Raw genomic sequence first — 25,345 nt, 5'->3', positions numbered from 1 at the left:
GTCATACAGTTAATACAATATATATCTTTTTCACATTAGCTTCTTCTAACAACTTACAGATAAAGCTTTTCATATCTTTTTGTGGCTTAATGGCCAAGTTTTCTTTTTCTTTTTCTTTTTTTCCTTTTTCTTTTTTTTTTTTTTTTTTGACAGGCAGAGTGGACAGTGAGAGAGAGAGACAGAGAGAAAGGTCTTCCTTTTCTGTTGGTTCACCCTCCAATGGCCGCCGCGGCTGGTGCACCACGCTGATCCGAAGGCAGGAGTCAGGTGCTTCTCCTGGTCTCCCATGGGGTGCAGGGCCCAAGGACCCGGGCCATCCTCCACTGTACTCCCTGGCCACAGCAGAGAGCTGGCCTGGAAGAGGGGCAACTGGGACAGAATCCGGCGCCCCAACCGGGACTAGAACCCGGTGTGCCGGCACCGCTAGGAGGAGGATTAGCCTGTTGAACTGCGGCGCCAGCCAATGGCCAAGTTTTCAAATCACTGATTAATATTCCATTACGTGGTTATGCCTTATTGTTTATTGGTTCACTTATTAAAGGCCATCTCGGTTACTTGTGATCTACAACAATTATAAGTAAAGCTGCTACAGGCATTCATATGCAGGTCCTTGGATATGTTTTCAGTTCATTGGGTAAATACCCAGGATGATCATTTCTAGACCATCTGATAATAGTTCATTCAGTATTGCAAGAAATTGTCAAAATATTTCCTAAAATGTCTGTCCCATATAGCTCCATGAAAATTGAATGAGATTCCTTTTGGCTCTACATCCCTATAAAATTTGGAGCTATCAGTTTTTCAGAGCTTTGTACAGTGTGGAAAAGGAGTAAGAGTCTTTGTTCTTGACTTGTTCCTCATCTTAGCAGCAAAGCATTCTTTTCTCAGAACAAGTGTGATGTTATAATTGTTGCTTGTTACAATTCTCTTTTGCAAGTTCTCTTTTATTCCTAGTTTGCTGAGAGTTTTTAAAGCACTTTTTGATTTGGTCATTTTTTATTTCATGAATCTAGCAATATTATATGAGTTTCCTCATTATATTTAAATGGTGGTTATGTTAATTTTTGAATTCAAGCCATACATATAAGTAATAATCTATAAACAACAAGAATGAAAGAAAAACTGAAAAAAAATCAACAGAAATTCTAGAAATGAAGAACCCAATGAATTAATTGAAGAATTTACTAGATGCAGTCAAACTTAAACTTGAAGAAAGTTGCTTGCTATTATCATGCCAAAGAGTAGAAAGAAGATTGAATAAAATAAATGGGCACCATGGTCTCATGGGTCACTATTAAGGGGACAAATTTATGTATTTTGGAGTCCTAAAAAGAGAGAGAACACAAGGCATAGCCCTTATTTGAAGAAGTAATGGCCAAAGGCTTTGGAAACAAGGCTTATAAAGAACACCAGCATCAAGAACCTTGATGAATTCCAACTAGGATAAACCCAAAGAGGTTATCATGGATGTGTATTATAACTGAACTGTTAAAAATTAAAAGACCATGAGAAAAATCTTTGTGACATAAGAGAGCTTCCATGTAATTGTCCATGGATTTCTTGGCAGATATTTTTGAGGCCAGATATGAGTACAGTGACACAGTCAAAATACTGAAATAAAGAATTTCAACAAAGAACGTTGTTTTGGACAAAACAGTCATTCAAAAATGTTGAAGAAATTAATATTCCAGATAAGCAAAATCTTTGGGAATTTGTGTCTTGTAGGCCTGACTTACAAGAAATGCTAAAGAAGTCTCACAGGTTAAAAAGAAAATGCATTAGATAGCAACACCAAACCACAAGAAAATTATGGATCATCACGGGTGGTGGGCATTGTGGCACAGCAGAGGAAGCTGACATCTGAGATCTGAGATGGATGCACCCCCTTCTGGAGTGCCTAGCTAAGGTGCTTGCTACATTCCAGCTGGATAAAGCTTCCTGCTGATGCAACTGGAAGAAAGTAGGTCATGGCCCAAGAAACCAGGTTTCTAAAACCTATGTGGGAGACCTGCACGGAATCCCGACTCTGGCTTTGGTGTGGCCCAGTCCTGGTTGTCATAAGCATTTGAGGAGTGAATCAGTGGATGAAAGGCATTTCTCTTTCTGTCTCCCCCCATCTCTCTATCATCCTGCCTTACAAATAGATAAGCAAAATCTTTACTATGAAAGAAACTTATAAAGCTATTAGTAAAGTGAATGTATGAGGGTATTTCAAAAAGTTAACAAAAAATGGAAGTAAAAGATAACTATTTGGGTACAAAGTAATGTTAAAATATATATTATTTTCATAATACCTGTTTTCATGATGTATATCTGGTATGGAACATTTTGAAATGCAAGCATTAACAAATTTCTGTAAGTTTGACATGTAAATTTACTTTAAAAACAAATGAAAAAGCTAAAGACCTACAAACAAGATAAGTTCACCTGGAACATAACCATCTGAATATCACAAACCAGAACACCTATACTCAGGAGGGAAACGTGAAAGGATTGCAGGCAGAACGGAAAGCAATACAAGAGTAGTAGAAGGCTTCAGTGTTCCATTTCAACCAAAGGCCAGAGCAACCAGATGTAGGATAAATAAGATCAGTTTCTACAATAAAATATGCAAGCTAGAACAAAAGACATTTGCATAATAGTCTACCCAATAATAACAGGATACACAATAATCTCCAGCACACACAGAATATTTTCCAGCACGAACAATTAGGACACAAAAATTTCATTAACAATTTAACAAATACCAAATAACACAGAGTACTTGTTTTCGATACCAACAGAATAAAACCAGAACCCACTCAGAAAAGGAAACCTTGAGTACTCACTAATGTATATGATTTTTTAATCTTTGAAGATATTTTGTTTTCTTATTCAAACATTTTTATTGATGTAAAGAGAATAGATTTCATGTATTTCATAGGTACAATTCTTTTTTTTTTTTTTTTTTGACAGGCAGAGTTAGACAGTGAGAGAGAGAGAGAGAGAAAGGTCTTCCTTCCGTTGGTTCACCACCAAAATGGCCGCCACGGCCGGCACGCTGCGCAGATCCGAAGCCAGGAGCCAGGTGCCTCCTCCTGGTCTCCCATGGGGTGCAGGGCCCAAGCACTTGGGCCATCCTCTACTGCCTTCCCGGGCCACAGCAGAGAGCTAGACTGGAAGAGGGGCAACCAGGACAGAACCGGCGCCCCAACCGGGACTAGAACCCGGTGTCTTGTTAGCTTGCAGCTGGAAAGGAGCTGGGGAAGAGAGGGGTTTTCTGTGTTGTGGGCATTTAGCTGCCCCAGTGATGCAAGCATCACATGGGAGTGCCACTTTGTTTATTATTATTATTATTATTATTATTATTTTGACAGGCAGAGTGGACAGTGAGAAAGAGAGACAGAGAGAAAGGTCTTCCTTTTCCGTTGGTTCACCATCCAATGACTGCTGCAGCCGGCGCACCGCGCTGATCCGATGGCAGGAGCCAGGTGCTTCTCCTGGTCTCCCATGGGGTGCAGGGCCCAAGCACTTGGGCCATCCTCCACTGCACTCCTGGCCACAGCAGAGAGCTGGCCTGGAAGAGGGGCAACTGGGACAGAATCTGGTGCCCCGACCGGGACTAGAACCCGGTGTGCCGGCGCCACAAGGCGGAGGATTAGCCTAGTGAGCCGCGGCACTGGCCCGAAAAACATTCTTAAACAACCATTGAATAAAAGAACTCAATACTGAAAATTACAAAAATCCAAAGAAAAATAGAAATAAAAATAAAACACACAAAAACTAGTGAGACATCACAAGAGGTTAAGTTTATATGTGTAAATGCACACATTGAAAAAGAGGGCGATTTCAAATCAACAACCTAACTTTATACCTTGAGGACCTCAAAATAAAAGAAGAAACTAGCCAGTACTCTGGTGTAGTAGGTCAAGTCTCGGCCTGTGGCACTGGCATTCCATTTGGGCGCTGATTGGAGTCCCAGCTGCTCCTCTTCCGATCCAGCTCTCTGCTATGGCCTGGGGAAGCAGTGGAAGACGGCCCAAGTGCTTGGGACCTTGCACTGCAGTGGGAGATAGGAAGAAGTTTCTGGCTCCTGACTTTGGAGCAGCCCAGCTCTGGCCATTGTGGCCATTTGGGGAGTGAACCAGTGGATGGAAGAACTCTCTCTCTGTCTCTCTCTCTGTGGCTCTTTCAAATAAATAAATCTTTAAAAAAAAAAGTATGGAAACAAAACGTAGAATGTTGGTTACCAGAGATAACAAACGGTGTTGTTTTTAGGACAGAGCCTCAGCTTTGCACTATAAAACACCTGGAGGTAGGTCTTGTCACCCCGTGAAGGTATTCACTACTGGCCTCAACACTTAAAATGGTAAGATGGGAGGTTTTATGTATGTGTATTGCCCACAATAGAACATCCATTTAAAATCATATCATTAGAATATCAAAACCAATAAAGTTTGACAAAATTGTATGAGTGCTGTGTTAAACGTACATGTGCTTACTGATGTGAATGATAACTTTCTAAACCAGATATTCCGAACGAAGTGAAGGGAATAAATGCATACCATAGCAACTCCTGCAGCAAACTTTGGATCACAGGGCCTTCCATGATATGTTGCTCCCACAAAAGTAGCCTGGTCCCTGTAACTGAAGAAGAAAGTTTTTTTTTTTTTTTCTGGTGAAAACATACATTTTAAAGTATTGGAGAACTTAATGATGTTTTACAGGTTTGTATTCTGCAATAAAGTTCTTCTTTCTTTAGAAATATGAGTAAAGCATATCATATCTAGAGATTTAAGTCATTTACCATTTCAGCTGTCAGTCATAGGAGACATAAGAGTTAAGTTCTAAAGGCTACTTAATGTCCTATGATACACAGCCCCAAACATAGCAGGGGCTGTCCAGCACCTCACCAAAAGTATACCACTGTTGTTCTCACTGGATGGATGTAATCCCAAGAAATAAAAGTAAAGGCTGTTTATCGCCCTGACTTGTTCATAGCGAACCAACCCTAATAATATGTTAAGAGTGTTAGATCCGAGGAGAGGAAGGAAAGAGATAAAAAAAATGCAACAGTTGCACGAAGAGAAACAGACAAGATGCAGCCAGTGTGCACATTCATTTTAGTCCCTTTTTATTGTTGCTTTAGAAGCTCTTTGGATTCCACTTGATACCTCAATAGATTTATATGTTTGTTTCATATTGCAGAAGGTCTTTGCCATTCTGTTTCTGAATATAAAAATTAAATAAGGAAAGCAAATATCTGTAGAAAGAATCTTGAAAGATGCAGAAAGATGAACAGGTGCACCTCAGGTCAGTAGGAACATACCAGAAAGTAGCCTAACCACAAGGATGGTGAAGTTACTGTTACAACGCTTTCTGTGATAATGAGAACTTCAGGCAGTCACTGTACTCTGTAAGGTAGTTTGCATTTACCCAAATGCAACGTTGATGGTTTCAGTCATTTCCCCTGAGAAGAGCTGCAGGACCCACCATGGTCCCGACTCCACGTTTTCCAGCTCCCCGCACTTCCGTAAATGGTCTACTCAGCAAAGACCCAGTATGAAGTAAACAGTATCTTACGTGGGTTGTCTGATTTTCTGTTTTGCATTTTGCAAACCCAGTATTCATGTTTCGATTTTCTTTTTAAAAATATTATTCTAAATAACATTTCTCTACATAATTTTGATGGATAACATATCAAACAACTTGATAAAATCTCTGCCAATCTGAACAAAGTGCTTACATCAATAAATACGACATTTCTTGGGGACTTTGAGACAGAAGTTTTTGTTTCCATGACAGAAATCTTTGTAGTATCTCCTCAGCATTTCCATTTGTTGAAATCTTATTTTCATCTGACCAGAGCTCCAGAGAGGACAGAATAACAGCTATTCTGACTTTGGAAAAAATCTGAAAACAGAAGATAAATGATGTAATAATGCTACATAATTTTACATCCCTATGCCCAAATGTAATATCTACAATCAGTTAACTCTTATTTGGAGTTGAATCCATTGGTAAATGGAACTATCACATAGAATTATGTTTTTATAAAAATTTAAATGCAATGTATTCAAACAATATCACTGTGTTAATGAAAAATATGTCCTACATAAATATGAAACATAAATACTTACAGCATTAATAACACCAAACATATGGACAATTTTTTCAGCTGCAAGTGCCCCGTCAGATCCCATAAAATCATACTGTAAGACAAATGCTTGTTTCTTAATCATAGGATAAAATCACTAACACACTTCAAATGGTTTCAAGTTAAAATAATGCAGTGCTTGAATGAAGAAGCCAAAATATAATTAAGATTTATGAAATGACTCTTTCATTTTAAGCATAATCTTAAAGGCTAATAGTGTTAATTTAAAATATTAAATACGTACAGATTATGTGACATGATGCATTTACAAGTATATTTATATTACTCACATGTATAAATAGCTGCAAATGTTAGACATGATTAACCACATTAAACAGAAATGATGTGATTGCATCCTTCTTTACAAAGCCCCCATATCTGCCTAAGGGCAAATGGCATCCTTAGGTCATGAATGTACTAAGACGCCGATTTTGAAGAGTAAAATGCACCTTTATTGAAAACATTGGAAGTGTATCATGCACATTTCCTCAATGTGAACATATAATGAAATATATCAATAATGCATACCATGGCTTTATCCACGATGATGTGTATTTTCAAAGTTCTTTTTGGTAGGACAATATCTGAATCTTGCTGTGAAATATAGGACATAAATTAAACAAAACATTTTCGGAATTCTTACATTGTAATTATCACATGCACTATATGTAGACATGTGGAGGTAGATGGAGAGAGAAGAGATAGACTCATCCACCCTCACAGATACAGATAATAACACTGATATGTATATAAGCATACAAAGAGACTCAGCAAAAAATGGAAAAACAAGAGGATGGATTCCCACTCAATAAATAAACAGGTAATATTCCAAATGTCTTTATAACATATAAGAAGTATTTTAATTTCTATTCTTGAAAATGAGGATTCCAAAAAGTCACAAAAATAAAGGAGATACTTGTGTTTTCTTCCTCTCAAAACATTCTGCATTGCTGATAGGACACTCACAACCTGCCATCCTTCAAGCTAAACACATTTCTTTTTTTTTTTTTTTTTTATTTGACAGGTAGAGTTATAGACAGTGAGAGAGACAGAGAGAAAGGTCTTCCTTCTCTTGGTTCACTCCCCAAATGGCTGCTACGGCTGGCACTGTGCCGATCCAAAGCCAGGAGCCAGGTGCTTCTTCCTGGTCTCCCATGTGGGTGCAGGGCCCAAGCACTTGGGCCATCCTCCACTGTACTCCCTGGACACAGCAGAGAGCTGGACTGGAAGAGGGGCAACTGGTGCCACAGGTGGAGGATTAACCAAGTGAGCCATGGCGCCAGCCCCTAGCTAAACACATTTCTACCAACCTTCTCCCAAATGTTGCTTTTATTTTCTCTTTTGAAATATCAATTGACTTATATATTTGAAAGGCATGTGGGGGGTAGAAAGACAAGAGAGAGACTCTTCCAGCCTTGGTTCATTCTCCAAATGCCTAAAAAGGCCAGACATGGGAAAGGGCAAAACCAGGAGAAGGGGACACATGCTGGAAGCCCAGGTGGCTGCAGGGGTTTGAGCTCTGCACCTTCAGTTGTCTTCCTTGGCGCATCAGCAGAAAGGTGGATCAGGGGCTGAGCAGCCAGGGCTCAGCCGGGGATTCTGACACGGGTGCCAGCACACAAGCAGTGACTTCAGCCTCTGCACACAAGGCCTGCCCCTTCTCATTGTTCTTAAACTTTAACTTTTTTATATTATATTTTTTGAGCTTTATATTCAGTAAAACAGGTCTGTTTTAAGTATATAGTTATATGATATGTAACATCCATGCATCCACTGTCACCATTGAGATAAGCGACATGTTCATCACTTTCTCTGATGCCAGTAGCCCACATGGCTCAAAACCACTGCTAATTTTCTTTCTTCCACCCAGGTTAGAATAATCTGACCTAGAATTTCATATAAATGGAATCACATGATCACATGGTAAGTAGTCTCTTTGATATTGAGCTACTTTCACTCAAACTGTTGGCATTATTAATATTCTATTAATCTTCATTGGTAAATAGTGTACTACTTTAGAGGCACATCACAATTTCTTTATAAATTAACCTGTTAATGGTCATTTGGATTATTTAAATATTTTAGCAATTATATGTAATGCTTTTCTAAGTGTGAATATGCAAGTTTGTACAGTTTTATAAATATATACACACATATATTTATTTCATTTTTCTTGCCAAAAACTTTGAAATTGAGTATCTCAGATATATGGTAATTGTGAATGTATAAAGCAGTATGAAAAAGTCAAACTTTTTATCCTTTCTTGTCGACTTGTATTATTATCTCATTGAGTTTTTAAAGTGTTCATGTAGTTTTATTTATTTTACAGGAAAAGTGAGAGAGGGATGGGGAGAGAAAGAGAGAGAGAGAGAGGAAAGAGTGATTGACAGATCAAGATCTTCCACTAGATGACTTATTCTTCAAATCACAGCAACAGACAAGACCCGGTTGGCCTGGGCCAGGCTGATGTCAGGGTCCAGGATCTCCCATCCGAGTCTCTTGTGTGGGTGTCAAGGATTCAAACACCTAAGCCATTACCTGGTACCATCTCTGGTGTGCATTAGGAGGAAGCTGGATCAGAACCTGAGGCAAACTCAGTCCCAGGCACTCTGATACAGAATGCCGGAATCCTGTCGGTAGCTTAACTCACTATCAAGAAAGCTGACTCCTCCTTCAGGTTTTATTTGAAATTCTCTGATGATCATTGATGTTGAACATCATTTTTTTTACACTCCTTTGTTAATTTGGTTTTCACTAAGTTTCTAACTGAAATTATATTAAATTCAACAATTTTTATGCCTTAAATCATTTTTGTGTAAGGTTCATTAATTCACTTTATTCTATATGGATAGCCAATGCTTCCTACAGTATTATTTTGAAAAAAGAAAAAGAACTTTAGGCAATGAAGGTCCTTAGCTGTATTGTGAAAAATCAATTGACCAGTAACTGGTGGTTCAACCGCTGATCTTTCTGCTCTGTTCCACTGCTCTGTATACCTATGGTAACATTAACAGCACATACATAGCTCTATGATAGAGGTCAGCAAACTACACCTCTCTTCTATTATAAACAAGACTTCATTAGACGCAACAACACCTATTCGTGTACCTATTGTCTGTGCAGTTGCCACGCTATAAAAGCAGAATGCGGGAGATGCAATGCATCATATGCCACCCCAGCCTGAAATACATACTGTCTGGCCTTTTCTTACTCCTGAAACATTTTAGGACCTTCGCGTTTCCTTTTGCAACTGAAAGTAAATTTCCTGGAAGGTATTTTCTGGGATTTTAATGTCTATTGTACTGGATCCACCAATGATCATGTTGGGAAAAAACGAACACCTTCATGATACCTATTCTTTTGTTTCCTGTGACATTGCTAAACTCTCTTATTCATCCTTGTTGCTTGGGCTGGTATTCCTTAGTTTTCCATGTACAGGAGGTAAGTCGTCTAAACAAAAGCAAGGTTACTTTTTCCATTGGAAACTGCATGTCCTCTATTATTCATTTTTTCCCTGTTGCACTGTTGGATGAGAAAACAGAGGCCATGTACCCTTCCCTTGTTTCCTGTCCTGTCTTGGGCTACTGGAAGTAATAAATATAGACCATGGGGTCAGCAGGCAGAGATTTTCTGAAGAGTTCTGGAGGTTGGAAATTCCAAAGTGAAGGTGCTGGCATATCTCAGATCTGATAAGGGAACTTTTCTGAGGTTTTCAGATGGCTGTGTTCCCTTGTTGCTTCACTTGGCTGGCAGCACAGATGGAGGACCCATCTCTCCTCCTCTTCTTTTTTTTTTTTTTTTAAAGATTTATTTATTTATTTGAAAGTGAGAGAGAGAAAAAGAGAAAGAGAGAGAGAGAGGTCTTCCATCTGCTGATTCACTACCCAACTGGCCACAACGGCCGGAGCTGTGCTGATCCGAAGCCAGGAGCCAGGAGTCAGGAGCTTCTTCCAGGTCTCCCACACGGGTGCAGGGGCCCAAGGACTTGGGCCATCTTCCACTGCTTTCCCAGGCCACGGCAGAGAGTTGGATCGGAAGTGGAGCAGCCGGGACTTGAACCAGTGCCCATATGGGATGCTGGCAGGCGGCAGCTTTACCCGCTACACCACAGAGCTGGCCTCTCTCCTCCTCTTCTTACGGGAGCATTAATCCCATCAGAAAGGCTGCCACCTTCAGCACCTAATCTAACTCTTATACGCCAAAGCTTCATCTCTACAAACTCTCCTGGAGAGTGAGGGCTTCAACGTGTATTGGAAGGGGACACAAGATGTCACCCACAGCATGTACCAAGCCTTCAGTCACTCACAGTCTTTATGCCAGCTGTAGGTCTGTCACACGTCAGATCAAGGAAGCTTTATATTCCTACTTTGCATCATGAATGTGTGCAAAATTTTAGAAAACGGTATTTTTTCCTGAAATGATTGTTATGCTCTAACTATATCTGTAAAAATATATGATTCAATTTCAGATTCAATCTAATACTTTAAGTAGCATTGCCACCACTATAAGGTTTTCTAGATTCTCAGGATTTAAAAAAAAAAATCATGACTGCTATTGTAGCATAATGGCAACCGGACTAGATAAAAATTCTTGGAGTATTTTTATGTCCCACAGTGAAGTGATAGGAGGTGTTTGACTGCTTTGTAAGGGCTTCATTCATTGTGGCTATTCATTTCTCTATCTTTGTGAGTGATTAGATTTAAGTGCAGGATACCCATAAGATTATTTGCTGTATTCGTTATTCGTATTGGTGTTGCAAATTGGCATCAGACTTTCTTGGGAAATTTTCAATTTCCTCATTTGTTCAACAAAGCTATTTCTGTTGTTCTAAATTGCAATCCATTTTATATGATTTCCTTCATGATGACAATTCTCAACATCCTGAATTTCCATTATCAGCTTTCAATACTGGACAACAGCTATCCAGAGAAACATAATGCATAGGTGTGTAGGTGAGGAAGCTTCAAAAAGTCCATGGAAAATGAAATTAAAAGGTGAGTTTATTTCAAGAACATGTTGAAGTCCATGCATGCCAGGGGTCTTTAAAACCTCATGGGAAACATACATTATTATGGAAAAGCTTTGCATGTATCTCAATAATTTTTGCACCAAAATAAAGTTATCTTCCAACTCAGTTCAACCAAAAGGTTTTAAAGTTTGCTCCTACATATGGAAATAACTGTTATTAAGGAGTTGTCTCACGTGATCCAAGAACTTGGCTGCTTTAACATCTGGAGCTATTCCTACAGCCTGGAGATGCTGGAGCAGCCAATGTTACCTCCAGAGGTTGGAGGCTGGAGAAGCAGGAGCCAAGGCTGCAGTCTCAGTTGAAGCCCAAAGGCCAGCAGCAGGAGAATCCTCTTTCCAGGGGAGGGCCAGTCCCGTGGTCACGACTGGATGGGTTCTCCCACATGAGGAAGGGAAATCTGCTTCCTCCAGTCTCTTTCAGAACAGGCATAATGTTATTCGGCCAATTGAGCAGGTAACCTGGACTAGCTAAGCTGACACATAGAACTAACTAGCAAGTGTTTTTAGTATTTCTCTGCCATCATTTTATAGCACTGCTTTCTCCATTTCATTGTTTTTATCTGTTTGTCAACCCAAACACTTCCCTATTACGGGTTGGGATTTTACCACGGTGTCCACTGTATTATTAACCTACTCTGTCATTTACAAGTATTTGTATCATTCTCTTATGCTTATTTTCTGAGCACTTTCACAAACTTTTATGAAGCCACGGGAGGCCTAAGAAGACTATATTGGCTGGTCATATCTGTTTTGAATTTTAATTCCACCACTTACTTTCCTAGAATAATATTTTAATCTCTCTAAACCTATGTTTCCACATTGGAAAAAGATGATTTATATTACGAAAAGCTGTGTATGCAGCAATTTCAAAATTTTTGCTCCAAAATAAACTCACCATAACTTTCCAGAACTTACAGAAAATGGTCTAGTTTGAGGCACTAAGAAGGATAAGACATTACTTTAAAAAAATTGCCTACGAAGGCCGGCGCCGCAGCTCAATAGGCTAATCCTCCACCTTGCGGCACCGGCACTCTGGGTTCTAGTCCCGGTCAGGGCACCGGATTCTGTCCTGGTTGCCCCTCTTCCAGGCCAGCTCTCTGCTGTGGCCAGGGAGTGCAGTGGAGGATGGGCCAAGTGCGTGGGCCCTGCACCCGCATGGGAGACCAGGAGAAGCACCTGGCTCCTGGCTTCGGATCAGCGCAGTGCACCGGCCGCAGCATGCCGGCCACAGCAGCCATTGGAGGGTGAACCAATGGTAAAGGAAGACCTTTCTCTCTGTCTCTCTCTCTCACTGTCCACTCTGCCTGTCAAAAATAAAAAATAATAATAAAAAAAGAAAAAAAATTGCCTACAAAAGTAATATGAATTTTGTTATGAATGAAGCCAGAGAATATATCAAATTGAACATGAAGCTTAAGTGTTACACTGTTGAAACAATGGATGTACTCCAAAATGTTTATGGAATAATTCCACCCCAAAATCACAAGTTGACAAATACAATCGCAGATCATTCACAACAACTCGGTTAAAAAATTAATTTTGCTTGGGCACCGGCCATAGCGGCCATTTGGGGAGTGAACCAATGAAGGAAGACCTTTCTCTCTGTCTCTCTCTCTCTCTCTCACTGTCTATAACTCTACCTGTCAAATAAATAAAAAAAATTAATTTTGCTCATGCCCTGATTGAAGATCACAACAGAAACAACAGACCATATCTTGCTTATCTTAATTAGCCTAGCTCCCTATGGCTAAAACATTAAAGTGAGGCAAACCTTTTGCCAATGAGTACCACAATCTTTGCCACAATGAGTACCACAAAATTTCAAGGGAGATTTTAAACAAGTCGGATCAAGTTCCCGAAGCATTTCTCCCAGGAACCTAATAGGAGATGAACATGGGCATACCCATGAGAGTCTCAAGACAAAGCACAATCTAGGCAAAGTCTACCTAGACGTGGTCCAGGCAAAGCAAAAGCAGACCAGTCAAGAGCAAAGGTCATCACAATAGTTGTTTTTTTTTTTTTTTTCTTTTGAATGTTGTGAATACTCATGGAATATTGCTTGATTTGAGGGAAGGTCAAAGAATCATAACACTTGTTTATTAGCATAGTTTTAAGAAATTTAGCCAGAGCGTTAACAGAAAAAAATGCCAAGAAATCTTCACCTGCGAGTCCTACTGCATCATAACCATGGTTCTGTTCACTCCCTCACATCAAACAAAGGCAATTTTGTGACCATTTTGTGTGTGTATGCTTGTGTGTGTGTGCACGTGTGTATTCAAGGGGAGATCATTAGAAATCCACCTCACAGTCCTGATATGCCTTTTCTCATGTCTGTTTCCTTACCTTAAAAAATAAAAAAGGCACCCATTTTTCTTCCGGTGATCATTTAAAAAAGACTACATTGTCAGGTTAAAATTTTAGGACTCTAAATTCTTTGGTGATGTAAAACTACCTAAATATCCTTAATTACAAAAGTTTCTTGAACTTCGTGAAGCTTACTTCAAGAAATAAAAGTTCATCTTTTTTTATTTTTATCTTTTCATTCCATTTTCAATGAACTTTTAGAAGGACATTTGTTTATGCAGGAAATAGTATGCAAAATTATATCAGAAATTATAGCATACATTCCACGACCACGTTTAGCTCTAGAAAATGATATTATGGCCCATTGTATTTTTTCCTTTTTTTACACACATATTTCATATTTCACATATTTTGTTTACTTCAGAAATCTATAATTCAATCTGTAAAATGTGCATTACTCTTTTAATGGCAAAATCTAAAAGAAACACATATGACTAGGCCATTTTTATTTTAAAAAGTCTATATAATATTAAAACTATTTTGATAAATACATATATGAAAAGGTTAGGCAAAATAACCTAAAATTCTCCAAACACTCTCTAGACAAATTTTGGGAAAATGTCTAAGTTGTTTTGCGCTCTTTCTACTATTAAACTTTATATCAAAATAATACTTTTTTTTTCCAAAGAAAATATACAGGTAAGAAAAATGCTTGGGACCGGAGCTGTGGCGCAGCGGGTTAACGCCCTGGCCTTATATGGGTGCCAGTTCTATTCCCAGCTGCTCCTCTTCCCATCCAGCTCTCCGCTATGGCTTGGGAAAGCAGTAGAGGATGGCCCAAGGCCTTTGGTCCCTGCACCCACATGGGAGACCAGGAGGAGGCTCCTGGCTTTTGGCTTTGGATCGGCACAGCTCCAGCTGTTGTGGCCATATGGGGAGTGAACCAGTGGATGGAAGACCTCTCTCTCTGTCCCTACCTCTCTCTGTAACCCTGTCTTTCAAATAAATAAAATAAATCTTTAAAAAAAAAGAAAAATGCTTGTAAGCATTGAAATCTGAAAATCATTGCAATAATCACATGCAAAATCAGAAAAAGCAACCATGCATATGTGCATAAAAATGTTTTCATCAAGGAAAACAGGTCAAGAGATGTCTGATGATATATAAATCATTTATAAATGATGGTTACATTTTCTTCTTAAAATCATTTACTTATATCTTTACTTATTTATATGAAAGGCTGGTGACAGAATCAGAGAGAGAAAGAGAGAGAATGAATTTCCATCTGCTCATTCATTCCTCATATTATCTCAAAAGTTAGGGCTGTGCAAGGCTGAAGTCAGAAGCCTGGAACTCCATCTGGGTGTCCCACATGGGAGGCAGAAAACCAATACTTTGGGCCATCACCTGATACCTCCTTGGCACATGAACAGGTGCTGGATAGGAAGCAGAGTTGGGACTTGATCCCAGCTGTTACTATATGGGAAGCAGGGACCCTAAGTGGCACTCTAACCCACTGCATAACAACAGGCTCTCTTTCCCCCAATATATCTTGCAATTTTTCAACAATTAACTGGATAACCATCAAAAATTTTTAAACAAAACACTACATTTGGAAGTATTAACCTATTCAAGATCAGTTTAAATTTCTTTTCCACATGTTTCAGATCATAATATATCCATATGAATACTTTATCAGAAGTGATGTAAATGAAGATTACATGAAATAATTTACTCACATCTGATTGGACTAGAATCTTGTAGGACTGCTGCACATATTGAGTTACAGGCTGAATCTCTTGTAAGGAGGTATAACCAGTTTCATTCATTATTATTTGATACAGGATATGCTCATTTGTAACTGAAGACTCTAGTGGTTCTATTCCATATGTGACATTATCAAACTGCAATAATCCTCTAAATATTCAAATAGAAGAAGAAATAAAATTGCAATTCGAGGGCATTTTCCATGCAGAAGTGAAAGTCAATAGTCAAAATTTGTATGATTTCATCAGGAACTTTGCAGTCCAGAATCTGAGTATCATCCCATCTTACATGGATTAACTTGCAAACCAAATTTTTTTAAACTTTTATTTAATAAATATAAATTTCCAAAATAAAACTTTTGAATTATAGCGGCTTTTCCCCCCAATAACCTCCCTCCCACCTGCAACCATCCCATCTCCCACTCCCACTCCCATCCCATCCATATCAAGATTCATTTTCAATTATTTTTATATACAGAAGATCAACTTAGTATATACTAAGTAAAGATTTCAACAGTTTGTACCCACACAGAAACACAAAGTATAAAGTACTGTTTGAGTACTAGGTATACCGTTATTTCACATAGTACAACACATTAAGGACAAAGATCCTACATGGGGAGTAAGTGCACAGTGACTCCTGTTGTTGATTTAACAATTGACACTCTTGTTTATGGTGTCAGTAATCACCTGAGGCTCTTGTCATGAGCTGCCAAGGCTATAGAAGCCTCTTGAGTTTACCAACTCCAATATTATTTAGACAAGGCCAAAATCAAAGTGGAAGTTCTCTGCTCCCTTCAGAGCAAGGTACCTCCTTTTTTGATGGCTCATTCTTTTCCTTGGGATCTCACTCACAGAGATCTTTCATTTAATTAATTAATTTTTTTTTTGCCAGAGTGTCTTGGCTTTCCATGCCTGAAATGCTCTCATGGGCTTTTTAGCCAGATCTGAATGCCTTAAGGGCTAATTCTGAGGCCAGAGTGCTGGCAAACCAAATTTTATATTCTTCTATCGTGGAACTTTGGGTTGGTTACAGTTTAAATGTTGCTTGGAAATGTATATATTCTTCATGCAAGATGGAACTTTTTCTGCATTAATGTTAAGACTGAAAGCCTAGTTTACAAAGAAACTAGGAGGAAGGATATGAATTGGAGAAGGAGGTTAAAGAAAAAGCATTTGGAAGGAAACGCATTCGGTGTATGTGTCTCTTTGTTGCACCCCATTCTTCAAAAGCATTCCGAACACTGTGGGCTCACACTATCTCAGTGCACATCTCCCCAGCATACAATTACCTGAGTCCAGAGCAGGTGCTGAGTATCACAGATGATTTTGGAATCTCTGCTACATGTCCTTGATAAAAGCAGTGAACCTAAAAAGGAGTCCAGACACGTATTCATAATTAACTAGTAAAGTATGTCCTTGGTTTTATCCTTCCTGCCTGGATATTACCAAATATTCAAACTTAGATACTATGCTAACATCATTCATCAGAAGTTTGCATCCATTGCTAATGTCTGAAATCTCTTCCTCTCACTCCTTCTGTCTGTGAATAATCAGGACTGCCATCTTCACTCAAGTGCTTTCTGTTGCAATTTTATTTTCATACACAAGTTTTATTGTCCTCTTTGCTTTTTCAGTCATTTTTCTTATATCTGTAGTGAATACCAGCTAAATTATAATGAAAAGCATTCAGTTGATTTCAAACGTCTACACCTATAGTTGACCCATGTAAGGTGCCACAGACCAAAAGATGAAGCACAACCCACTTTGTGGCAAATTCTGCGAAAGGAGGACAGCATAAAACATGAAACCTGAACTTAAACTGGGTGCCTGCCTTGTGCAGGAAATGATCAAAATCACCTTTTGTATGGAAGACTGAGAAATTCACAAATATGAGAAAAGAAAATGCACTGATACCAATATCAAAATGACGGAAAAAAGCTATCAAATACAGATTTGAAAGAAGCTGCATTTGAAAGAATGCTGCATCAATGAATAACTAGAAATTTTCTTATACGACAGAGCAGCCAGCAATGTGGCACAGAGTGTTTGTTAAGCCACCGTTTGCAGTGCAGTATCTCATATGGGTGCTGGTTCAGGTCCTAACTGCTGATCCAGCTCCTTGCTAATGAGCCTGGGAAAGCAGCAGAGGATGGCCCAAATGTTTGGGCCCCTGCACCCATGTAGGAGACCCGGAAGAACCTCCTGGCTCCTGGCTTCTGACTGGCCTAGCTCTGGCCTTCTGGCCATTTGGGGGGTAAACTAGCAGATGGAAGCTCGTGCGCTCTCTCTGTCTCTCTCTCTGTAACAATGCCTTTCAAATAAATAAATATATCTTTAAGAAACAAACAGCACAACACACACACATATATCCAATAAGGAAACATAAGTCATAATAAAAGAACAAATGGCAATATTAAAACTGAAACACGCAATGAACAAAGGAAGGAAACGAAAACCATACGATAAGCTCTATAGTATAGATGACAGAGTAGAGAATCACTGAATGAGGAAAGAATTTGCCCAGTATGCAAAATGGAGACAAACGGACTGAAAAAAATGCCTTGAGTCTCAAGAATTTGTAGAACAATAACCAAAGATCTTAAACATAGATTCAGAAGAAGAGGAAGAAATTTGGGTTGAAACAGTATTCCAGGAAATGTTGACCAAATAAGAGTGCAGGATCCTCCTTGTATCCATAAGCATACCAATTTCACAGTACTTACATAAAAATAAAATCCTTTGAAAAATCACAAAAAAACAAAGGAAAAATAAGCTTCTGTGAGCTAGGAAGGTGTAAAACCAAACTCCACCAAACTCCAAATGTCTGTAGGAAGATTCAGGTCACTCACCGAGCACAGACCCAGGTACTGGAGCAGCACCACAGCAGTAGGCAGAGACATCACGGAACCTGCCTGCACCAGCAGCATCGGTGGCCCACAACGCAAAACTTGTATGGGGACTGCCCAGTGAGTTTGCCTGTATCTTGCCAGCCTGAAGCTCTGGAAAGTAGTTACCCTCTGGCCACTCAGGGCAGAGTGGAGGTGGTAGCTTGATCTGGTACATGACATCCTCCCTGACAGGGAGTGCTAACAAAAATCACAACTGCTCGCTTCTCCGTAATGAGGGAAATAGTCCCTGGAGACGCCAGAATTCCTTGTCCAGATAATGAGTAGAGAAATTTTCCTGGAGGTAGGCAGTTACTCAGAGTGAAAAAGGTGCTCACATGAGCTCATGCACAGATATCAGCATGGATTATCAAGCAAAATAAAGAAGTGGACAAAGATAAACCAAAGGCCATGACTAAATTCAAATGACTCTCCTAAAGTATGATTTACCTGAAAGATAATTAAACTCTCATGAAGATGCTCATGAGAAAACTGCATGAACAAAGGGAGAATTTCAACAAAAAAACTGAAATATTAAAAAGCACCCAAGGGCCAGCATTGTAGCGTAGCAGCCCAGCGTCCTATATGGGCACTAGTTCAAATCCTGGCTGCTCCACTTTGAAGCCAGCTCCCTGCTAATGGCCTGAGAAGACACTGTAAGATGGCCCAAGTGCCAGGGCTCCTGCACCCATGTTGGAGACCTGGAAGAGTCTCCTGATTCCTGGCTTCATATCTGCCAAGCTCCAGCTATTGCAGCCATCTGGGGAGTGAACCAGCAGATGGAAGACCCTTTCTCTCTGCCTCTGCTTCTCTGTAACTCTGCCTTTCAAATAAATCAATAAATCTTAAAAAAAGAGAAAGCACCCAAAGGAATAATGAAGCTAAAGAACACAATAACTGACTGAAAGATTCACTGCGGGAGGTGGGGTTGAAAAACCAACATCAGGAAAAGAAACACAGCAGACCACAAGAAATAATTCATAGAGAAAATTATGGAACATTACCAACAGGTCAACAGAGAGGGTGGAAATCTCAGAAGGAGAAAAAAGACCAGAGAATGTTCTGCAAATAATTAACAGTACCGCTATACATTGTGTGCTGGTTATCTAGGATAGTTAGGTTGGCAATAATTTTAAGTATAGTTTATTTATTATGAGAGCATTCAAAATCCTCTCTTCTAGCTTCTTCTATATATGCAATAAGCTTATTAGCTATAATCACCCTTCTATGTAATAATATAATAATTATGTGGCACAATTTAAAATGAAATAATTAAATAAATATAAGTTAAAAAAGCCAATCTCAAAGGGACAAACATCATATGTTCTCCCTGATCGGTGACAACTAGCCAAGCACCAAAAAGGAAACCTGTTGAAGTGAAATGGACACTATGAGAAACAGTGACTTGATCAGCCCTTGTCCTGACTGTTGATGTACAATTTAATACTTTATCCCTTTTAGTATTTTTTTGTTCTAGTTAATACTATTGGTTGAACTCTGTAATTAACACACAATTATTCTTAGGTGTTTAAAATTAACTGAAAAGTGAGTCCTGTTAAATATAAGAGTGGGAATAAGAGAGAGAGGAGATGTACAATTTGGGACATGCTTAATCAGATTTGCCCCAAATGGTGGCGTTGGGAATGTGCCAGGGGATTCCAATACAATCCCATCAAGGTTGCATGTACCAATGCCATCTCACTAGTCCAAGTGATCAATTTCAGTTCACAATTGATCACACTGATAGGTCTAAGAGTCAAAGGGATTACACAAATAAGACTAGTGTCTGCTAATACTAACTGACAGAATAAAAAAGGGAGAGAATGATCAAACATGGGAAGCAGGATACACAGCATACTCATAGAATGGCAGATGTTCTAAACAGCACTCTGGCCTCAGAATCAGCCCTTAAGGCATTCAGATCTGGCTGAAAAGCCCATGAGAATATTTCACACATGGAAAGCCGAGATACTCTGGCAAAAAAAAAAAAAACAAAAAAACAAAAAACAAAAAAAAAAAAAAAAAAAAAACACCCTAAATGAAAGATCTCTGCAAGTGAGATCCCAGTGGAAAGAACGGGTCATCAAAGAAGGAGGTACCTTTCTCTGAGGGGAGGAGAGAACTTCCACTTTGACTATGACCTTGTCTGAATAAGATCGAAGTCAGTGAACTCAAGAGGCTTCCATAGCCTTGGCAACTCATGACTAGAGCCTAGGGAGATTACTGACACCATAAACAAGAGTGTCAAATTGTTAAGTCAACAGCAGGAGTCACTGTGTACTTACTTCTCATGTGGGATCTGTCCTTAGTGTGTTGTCCAATGTGAATTAATGCTATAACTAGTACTGAAACAGTATTTTACACTTTATGTTCTGTGTGGGTGCAAACTGATGAAATCTTTACTTCATATATACTAAATCGATTTTCTATATGTAAAGATAATTGAAAATGAATCTTGATGTGAATGGAATGGGAGAGGGAGCGGGAGATGGGAGGGGTGCGAGTGGGAGGGAAGTTATGGGGGGGGGGAGCCACTGTAATCCATAAACTGTACTTTGGAAATTTATATCTACTAAATAAAAGTTAAAAAAATGAATAAATATTGAGTGTTCTGTTCTCACATGAGGAAGGAAATTGATATCTAGATCAAATAATGTCAAAGAGTCCAAATAAGATGCACACTCAGATGCATTTTAATGAAACTGTCAAAATCAAAATCAGAGACAATTGTGAAAAGATCAAGCCAACGGTGCATTGTCATACACAGGGAGAATTTGTAGAACTGTCAGAAGTTTTGTTTTTAATTTTCAGTATAAAACATTACAAGCCAGAGCAATGTGGGATGATTTATTCGAAGGTCTAAGAGGAAAAACAAACATAAAAATCTTCCAGATAAGAAAACTATGCAAGCGTAAGTGTTTTCATCGACGAAGGACAGGGGTGAACGTTTGGCCTAGCAGTTAAGATGCCACTTAACCATACCCACGTCACACAGCCTGGTTCTGATGCCTCATCCACTTCCCTGTAATGCAGACGCTAGGGGGCAGCAGTGATGGCTCACATGGTTGAATCCCTGCCACTCACATGGGAGATCCGAACTGAGTTCCAGTCGCCCAACTTCAGGCGTCCTCACCACTACCCCACCAACGATTACAAGCCAGTGGGGGAATAAACAAGTAGATAGGATCTCTCTCTTCTCTCTGTCTCTTCCTCTCTCTCTCTCCCCCTGCCCTGTGTTTCTCTCAAATAAAACATTTTTTTTTTTAAATTGAAGGGTAGAAAATGATTTAAGCAGACAAACAACAGAAAAGGGACTTTATCACTATAGGTCTGCCGTAACAGGGACGCTAAAGGAAGATTTTCAAGTTGTTATGAAAAGGCACCAAATACAAACATGATAGAATAAAAATATGAAACTCATTAGTAAATGTAAATATATCTACACCAGAAAAAGAACACTCTTACTGTTGTAGGATGAGTGGGTCACTTTTTTAAGAACAATTTAAGTAAAAAGTTAAAAGGTAACATGTATAAAATGAATATAACTAGAACATGTTAAAAGGTACAAAGCTTAAAAAACATGTGAAGTGTGACAGTAAGAAAAAAGTGTGAGTGGAAGAAGTCATAGTTTAGTTTTTTGTTTGATAAGTGATGGAAATTATATTATCAGCTTAAAATATATTTTATAATGAATATTTTATGCAATCCACAGGTTAATAATACTTACATGTATCTCTTATCATCCTTTCTCTCCTTTGCTCTCTCTCACCCTTTTATCTCTTCCATGCTTTAAATCTATATATATATATATATATACACACACATATAACAAAAGAGAGTAAAATATAGCACAATTCAAATAAACAATAAAATACAAAGGAACATGGCTGAGGAAGCAGACTAATGGTAGAACTGAAATCCAAGCAGAGAATGACAAAGAAACTGATGATAATTGCTTTAGATGTAAATGATTTAGACTTCCCAATCAAAAGACATAGCCGGGTGGATGAGTAACAAAGCAAAACTGAACTATAATACCTATAAGAAACTCACTTTAGACTCAAGGACATGGACAGGCTAAAAGTGAAGGGATGGAAGAAGACATTCCATGCAAAGCACAACCAAAAGAGATGAGAAGTTTCTTTACTTACATCCAATAAAACAGACTTTAAGAGTATTTAAAAAAATGCCATGAAAGGAAAGGAAGGACACTTCCTAATGACCACAGTGCCAGTTCAGGAAGAATCAACAATAATAAATATTTGGGCACCTGGTAACAGAAAACCTATACAATTAAAACTGAAAGAAGTAGGGACACCACAGCAACAGGAAACTTCAATAACTCACTTTAATAACAAACAAAACATCCAAACAGATTTTAGCCAGGAAGCAGAGGAGGTGGGTAACATCTTTGCCCAAAAGGTTGAACACCATAGTGAACACTGCGCCCAAAAGCAGTGGGTTAAACATTCTTCTCAAAAGAAGCATCGCTCTTCCTCTGGAGACCTCACGAGTTAGGTCACAGATTAAGAATATTAAAAGCCTACCAAGTATTTCTTCTAAACACGTAGGAATAACACTATACATTACCAGCAGCAAAAAAAAAAAAAAAAAAAAGGAAAAATTAGCAAACATGGAAATTAAACAACAAACTTGCAAGCCACTACTGAGCGACAGAATGAAGGGAAAAAGCAAATTTGAAAATTCCTCAAGACAAATGAGAAGAAAAAATAGCATAAAACGAAGAAACAATTCACACAAGAACAGATGGATGCATCAAAAGTAGAACTAAGAAGCTTACAGCAATAGACACCTACATTAACAAAGGAGTGATATCTCAACTAAACAACTTAATCTTCACCTGTAACAGCTAAGAAAAGGAGATGAAAATAAGCCAAACATTAGCAGAAAGAAAGAAAAATAAAACTAAAAAACAAGAGACAAACTGAAAATCAATATAAAAATCAATAAAATCGAGAAGTCATTTTCTAAAATGAAAATTGACAAAGCTTTCCCTATAGCAATAAAAAGAAGATTTAAGTAAATAAAATTAGAAATCAGAGCAGAGGCAATATTACTGAGACCACAGAGAAAATAACCATTATAAGAGAATACTATGGGTTGGCGCTCAATAGGCTAATCCTCTGCCTGCGGTGCCAGCCCACCGGGTTCTAGTCCCGGTCGGGGTGCCGGATTCTGTCCCGGTTGCCCCTCTTCCAGGCCAGCTCTCTGCTGTGGCCAGGGAGTGCAGTGGAGGATGGCCCAAGTGCGTGGGCCCTGCACTCCATGGGAGACCAGGATAAGTACCTGGCTCCTGCCTTCGGATCAGCGTGGTGCGTCGGCCATGGTGGCCATTGGAGGGTGAACTAACAGCAAAAGGAAGACCTTTCTCTCTGTCTCTCTCTCTCACTGTCCACTCTGCCTGTCAAAAAAAAAATAATAAAAAATAAAGAGAATACTATGAATGATCACATGCCTTCAAAATGGACAGCCTAGGATAAATTAACAAATTTCTAGAAACACACAATATTTCAATATTGACTAAAAAATAAAATAAATTCCTAGGGGCCTGAAAACAGCATAGGCATGGCATCAGTAACCAAAACTTCCCAACTAAAAACCCAGAAATAGGAATTCCACTGGTTAATTCTACAAAACACTTAGAGAATAAACATCAAAAATTCTCAAATTCTTCCAAGGATTTGAAAAGGAAGGAGCACATTATGAACAACAAACTCATTTTATGAGACCATGCTTATACTTACCTCAAAGCTAGACCAACACGCCACAAGCTAAGAAAACTATAGGACAATATCGCTGATCCTTACAGATGCAAGCCTTCTCCATAGTCTCCTAGCAAACTGAATTCAGCAGCACTTCACAGTGATCATACACTATAAGCAGGTGGCACTGCACGGATTGTTGAACATAAAAAACAGTGAATGCAATCTACTACGGTATAAAATTAAAGTCCTTGGGCCTCTGCCACCCATGTGGGAGACCAGGTTGGAGTGTCAGGCTCCTGGCTTCAGTCTGGCCCAGCTCCAGCTGCTGTGACCATTTGGGGAGTGAGCCAGCACATGGAAGATATTCATTCTCCGCCCCTCCCCACCTGGTTCTCTGTTAAGAGTTCTACCTGCCTGTCCTGTGGTCTGAACGTTACCCCAGAAAGCCAAAGTGCATGTGGAACTCACCCTCTGTGCTTTCTTTTTCTCAGAGAAGTATTTCCTGATCTATCTTTATTTTCTGAAAACTGTCGCCTTCTGCATTTTGTGCTGATTTCTGCTGAAATATGGGCGCCAGGGCAAATCTGGGATCACTCTGTTCCATTTTTTGGTGCCACTCCTGATTACAGCTTCCTGAGAATGTGCACCCCGGGGTGGGGTGGGGGGCGCTGAGGAGTGCACAGGGGCGGCCCTGACTGGGTTTCTGGCTCCTAGTTTGGGTCTGGTTCAGCACCAGTTTGGTAAGCCTTTGGGAACTGACCTAATTCTCTCTCTCTCTCTCTGTCTCTTTCTCCCTCTACCCCCTCTCTCTTTCTCTCTCTGTCATTAAGATGGAAAAGAAATATACATAGAAAAAGAATATACATTCATAGCAAATTTCACTTTAATGAGATTGTGATGTTTGCCCAATAATTTTGTGGACGATAAAGCATTTGTTTTCTTCCCAACAATGACAACTTTATCACATAAAAGAATGAAAATCAGCTCAGCAGATAATAAAACTTACCTTTAAGAGTGAAGTATCTGAATACCTGCTTTTTGATTTGTTGTATGAATATACCAGGAAATGTGGGTGTAAAAATGACCTAATTCAAGGAAAAAAGACAATTCATTGAAATAATAGCATCAATGAAAAATAACCTTCAAAATAACGATTTAAACTAAATTTAATTTCTATTTTACAAACTCAAATATTCCAAAACTAAATGAGTGTATTTGTCTATTATCTAGCTTGTTTTTCAATACTGTTTTGTACTGAAAGGAAAAATAAGAAGCAAGTATTACCCTAAATTATTATATTTGCTGTGATAAATTCAAAATGCTCAACCAACACAGATTTATTTATGTAATAGCTAGGATTTCCAGGTTTTAACAACAGTTTAAGGTTAGGTTAAAAAAAATCAATAAAATGCACGCATTAAATACCTTAGTTAACATTTTCTAGATAACAGTGATGGGTTGTATTCACACATACAATATCAAAAAGTTCATGGGATA

The 25,345-nt window shown here is 38.9% G+C and overlaps 1 protein-coding gene across 4 annotated transcripts in view; it reads right to left on the bottom strand.

The window, feature by feature from the left end:
- LOC100358729 (A disintegrin and metallopeptidase domain 3) overlaps nt 1-25,345 on the bottom strand; it is an 87,074-nt gene that overhangs the window by 49,227 nt on the left and 12,502 nt on the right. For 3 of the 4 annotated variants that reach the window (XM_051832383.2, XM_017350394.3, XM_008273936.4), the window contains exons 4-10: nt 24,855-24,933; nt 16,527-16,603; nt 15,208-15,385; nt 6,665-6,730; nt 6,120-6,191; nt 5,726-5,892; nt 4,545-4,626 (exon numbers count right to left, since the gene is read on the bottom strand). In XM_051832383.2, coding sequence (XP_051688343.2) covers nt 4,545-4,626; nt 5,726-5,892; nt 6,120-6,191; nt 6,665-6,730; nt 15,208-15,385; nt 16,527-16,603; nt 24,855-24,933 — 721 coding nt within the window. Of the gene's footprint in view, nt 1-4,544; nt 4,627-5,725; nt 5,893-6,119; nt 6,192-6,664; nt 6,731-15,207; nt 15,386-16,526; nt 16,604-23,887; nt 24,028-24,854; nt 24,934-25,345 lie in introns of those variants that run through there. The other variant, XM_051832385.2, reaches the window with a different exon arrangement.

This window comes from Oryctolagus cuniculus, chromosome 2, assembly GCF_964237555.1.
Source record: "Oryctolagus cuniculus chromosome 2, mOryCun1.1, whole genome shotgun sequence".
Lineage (NCBI taxonomy): Eukaryota > Metazoa > Chordata > Mammalia > Lagomorpha > Leporidae > Oryctolagus > Oryctolagus cuniculus.
The sequence above is the reverse complement of the archived record's forward strand: the minus strand, read 5'-3'. Positions and strand labels throughout refer to the sequence as shown.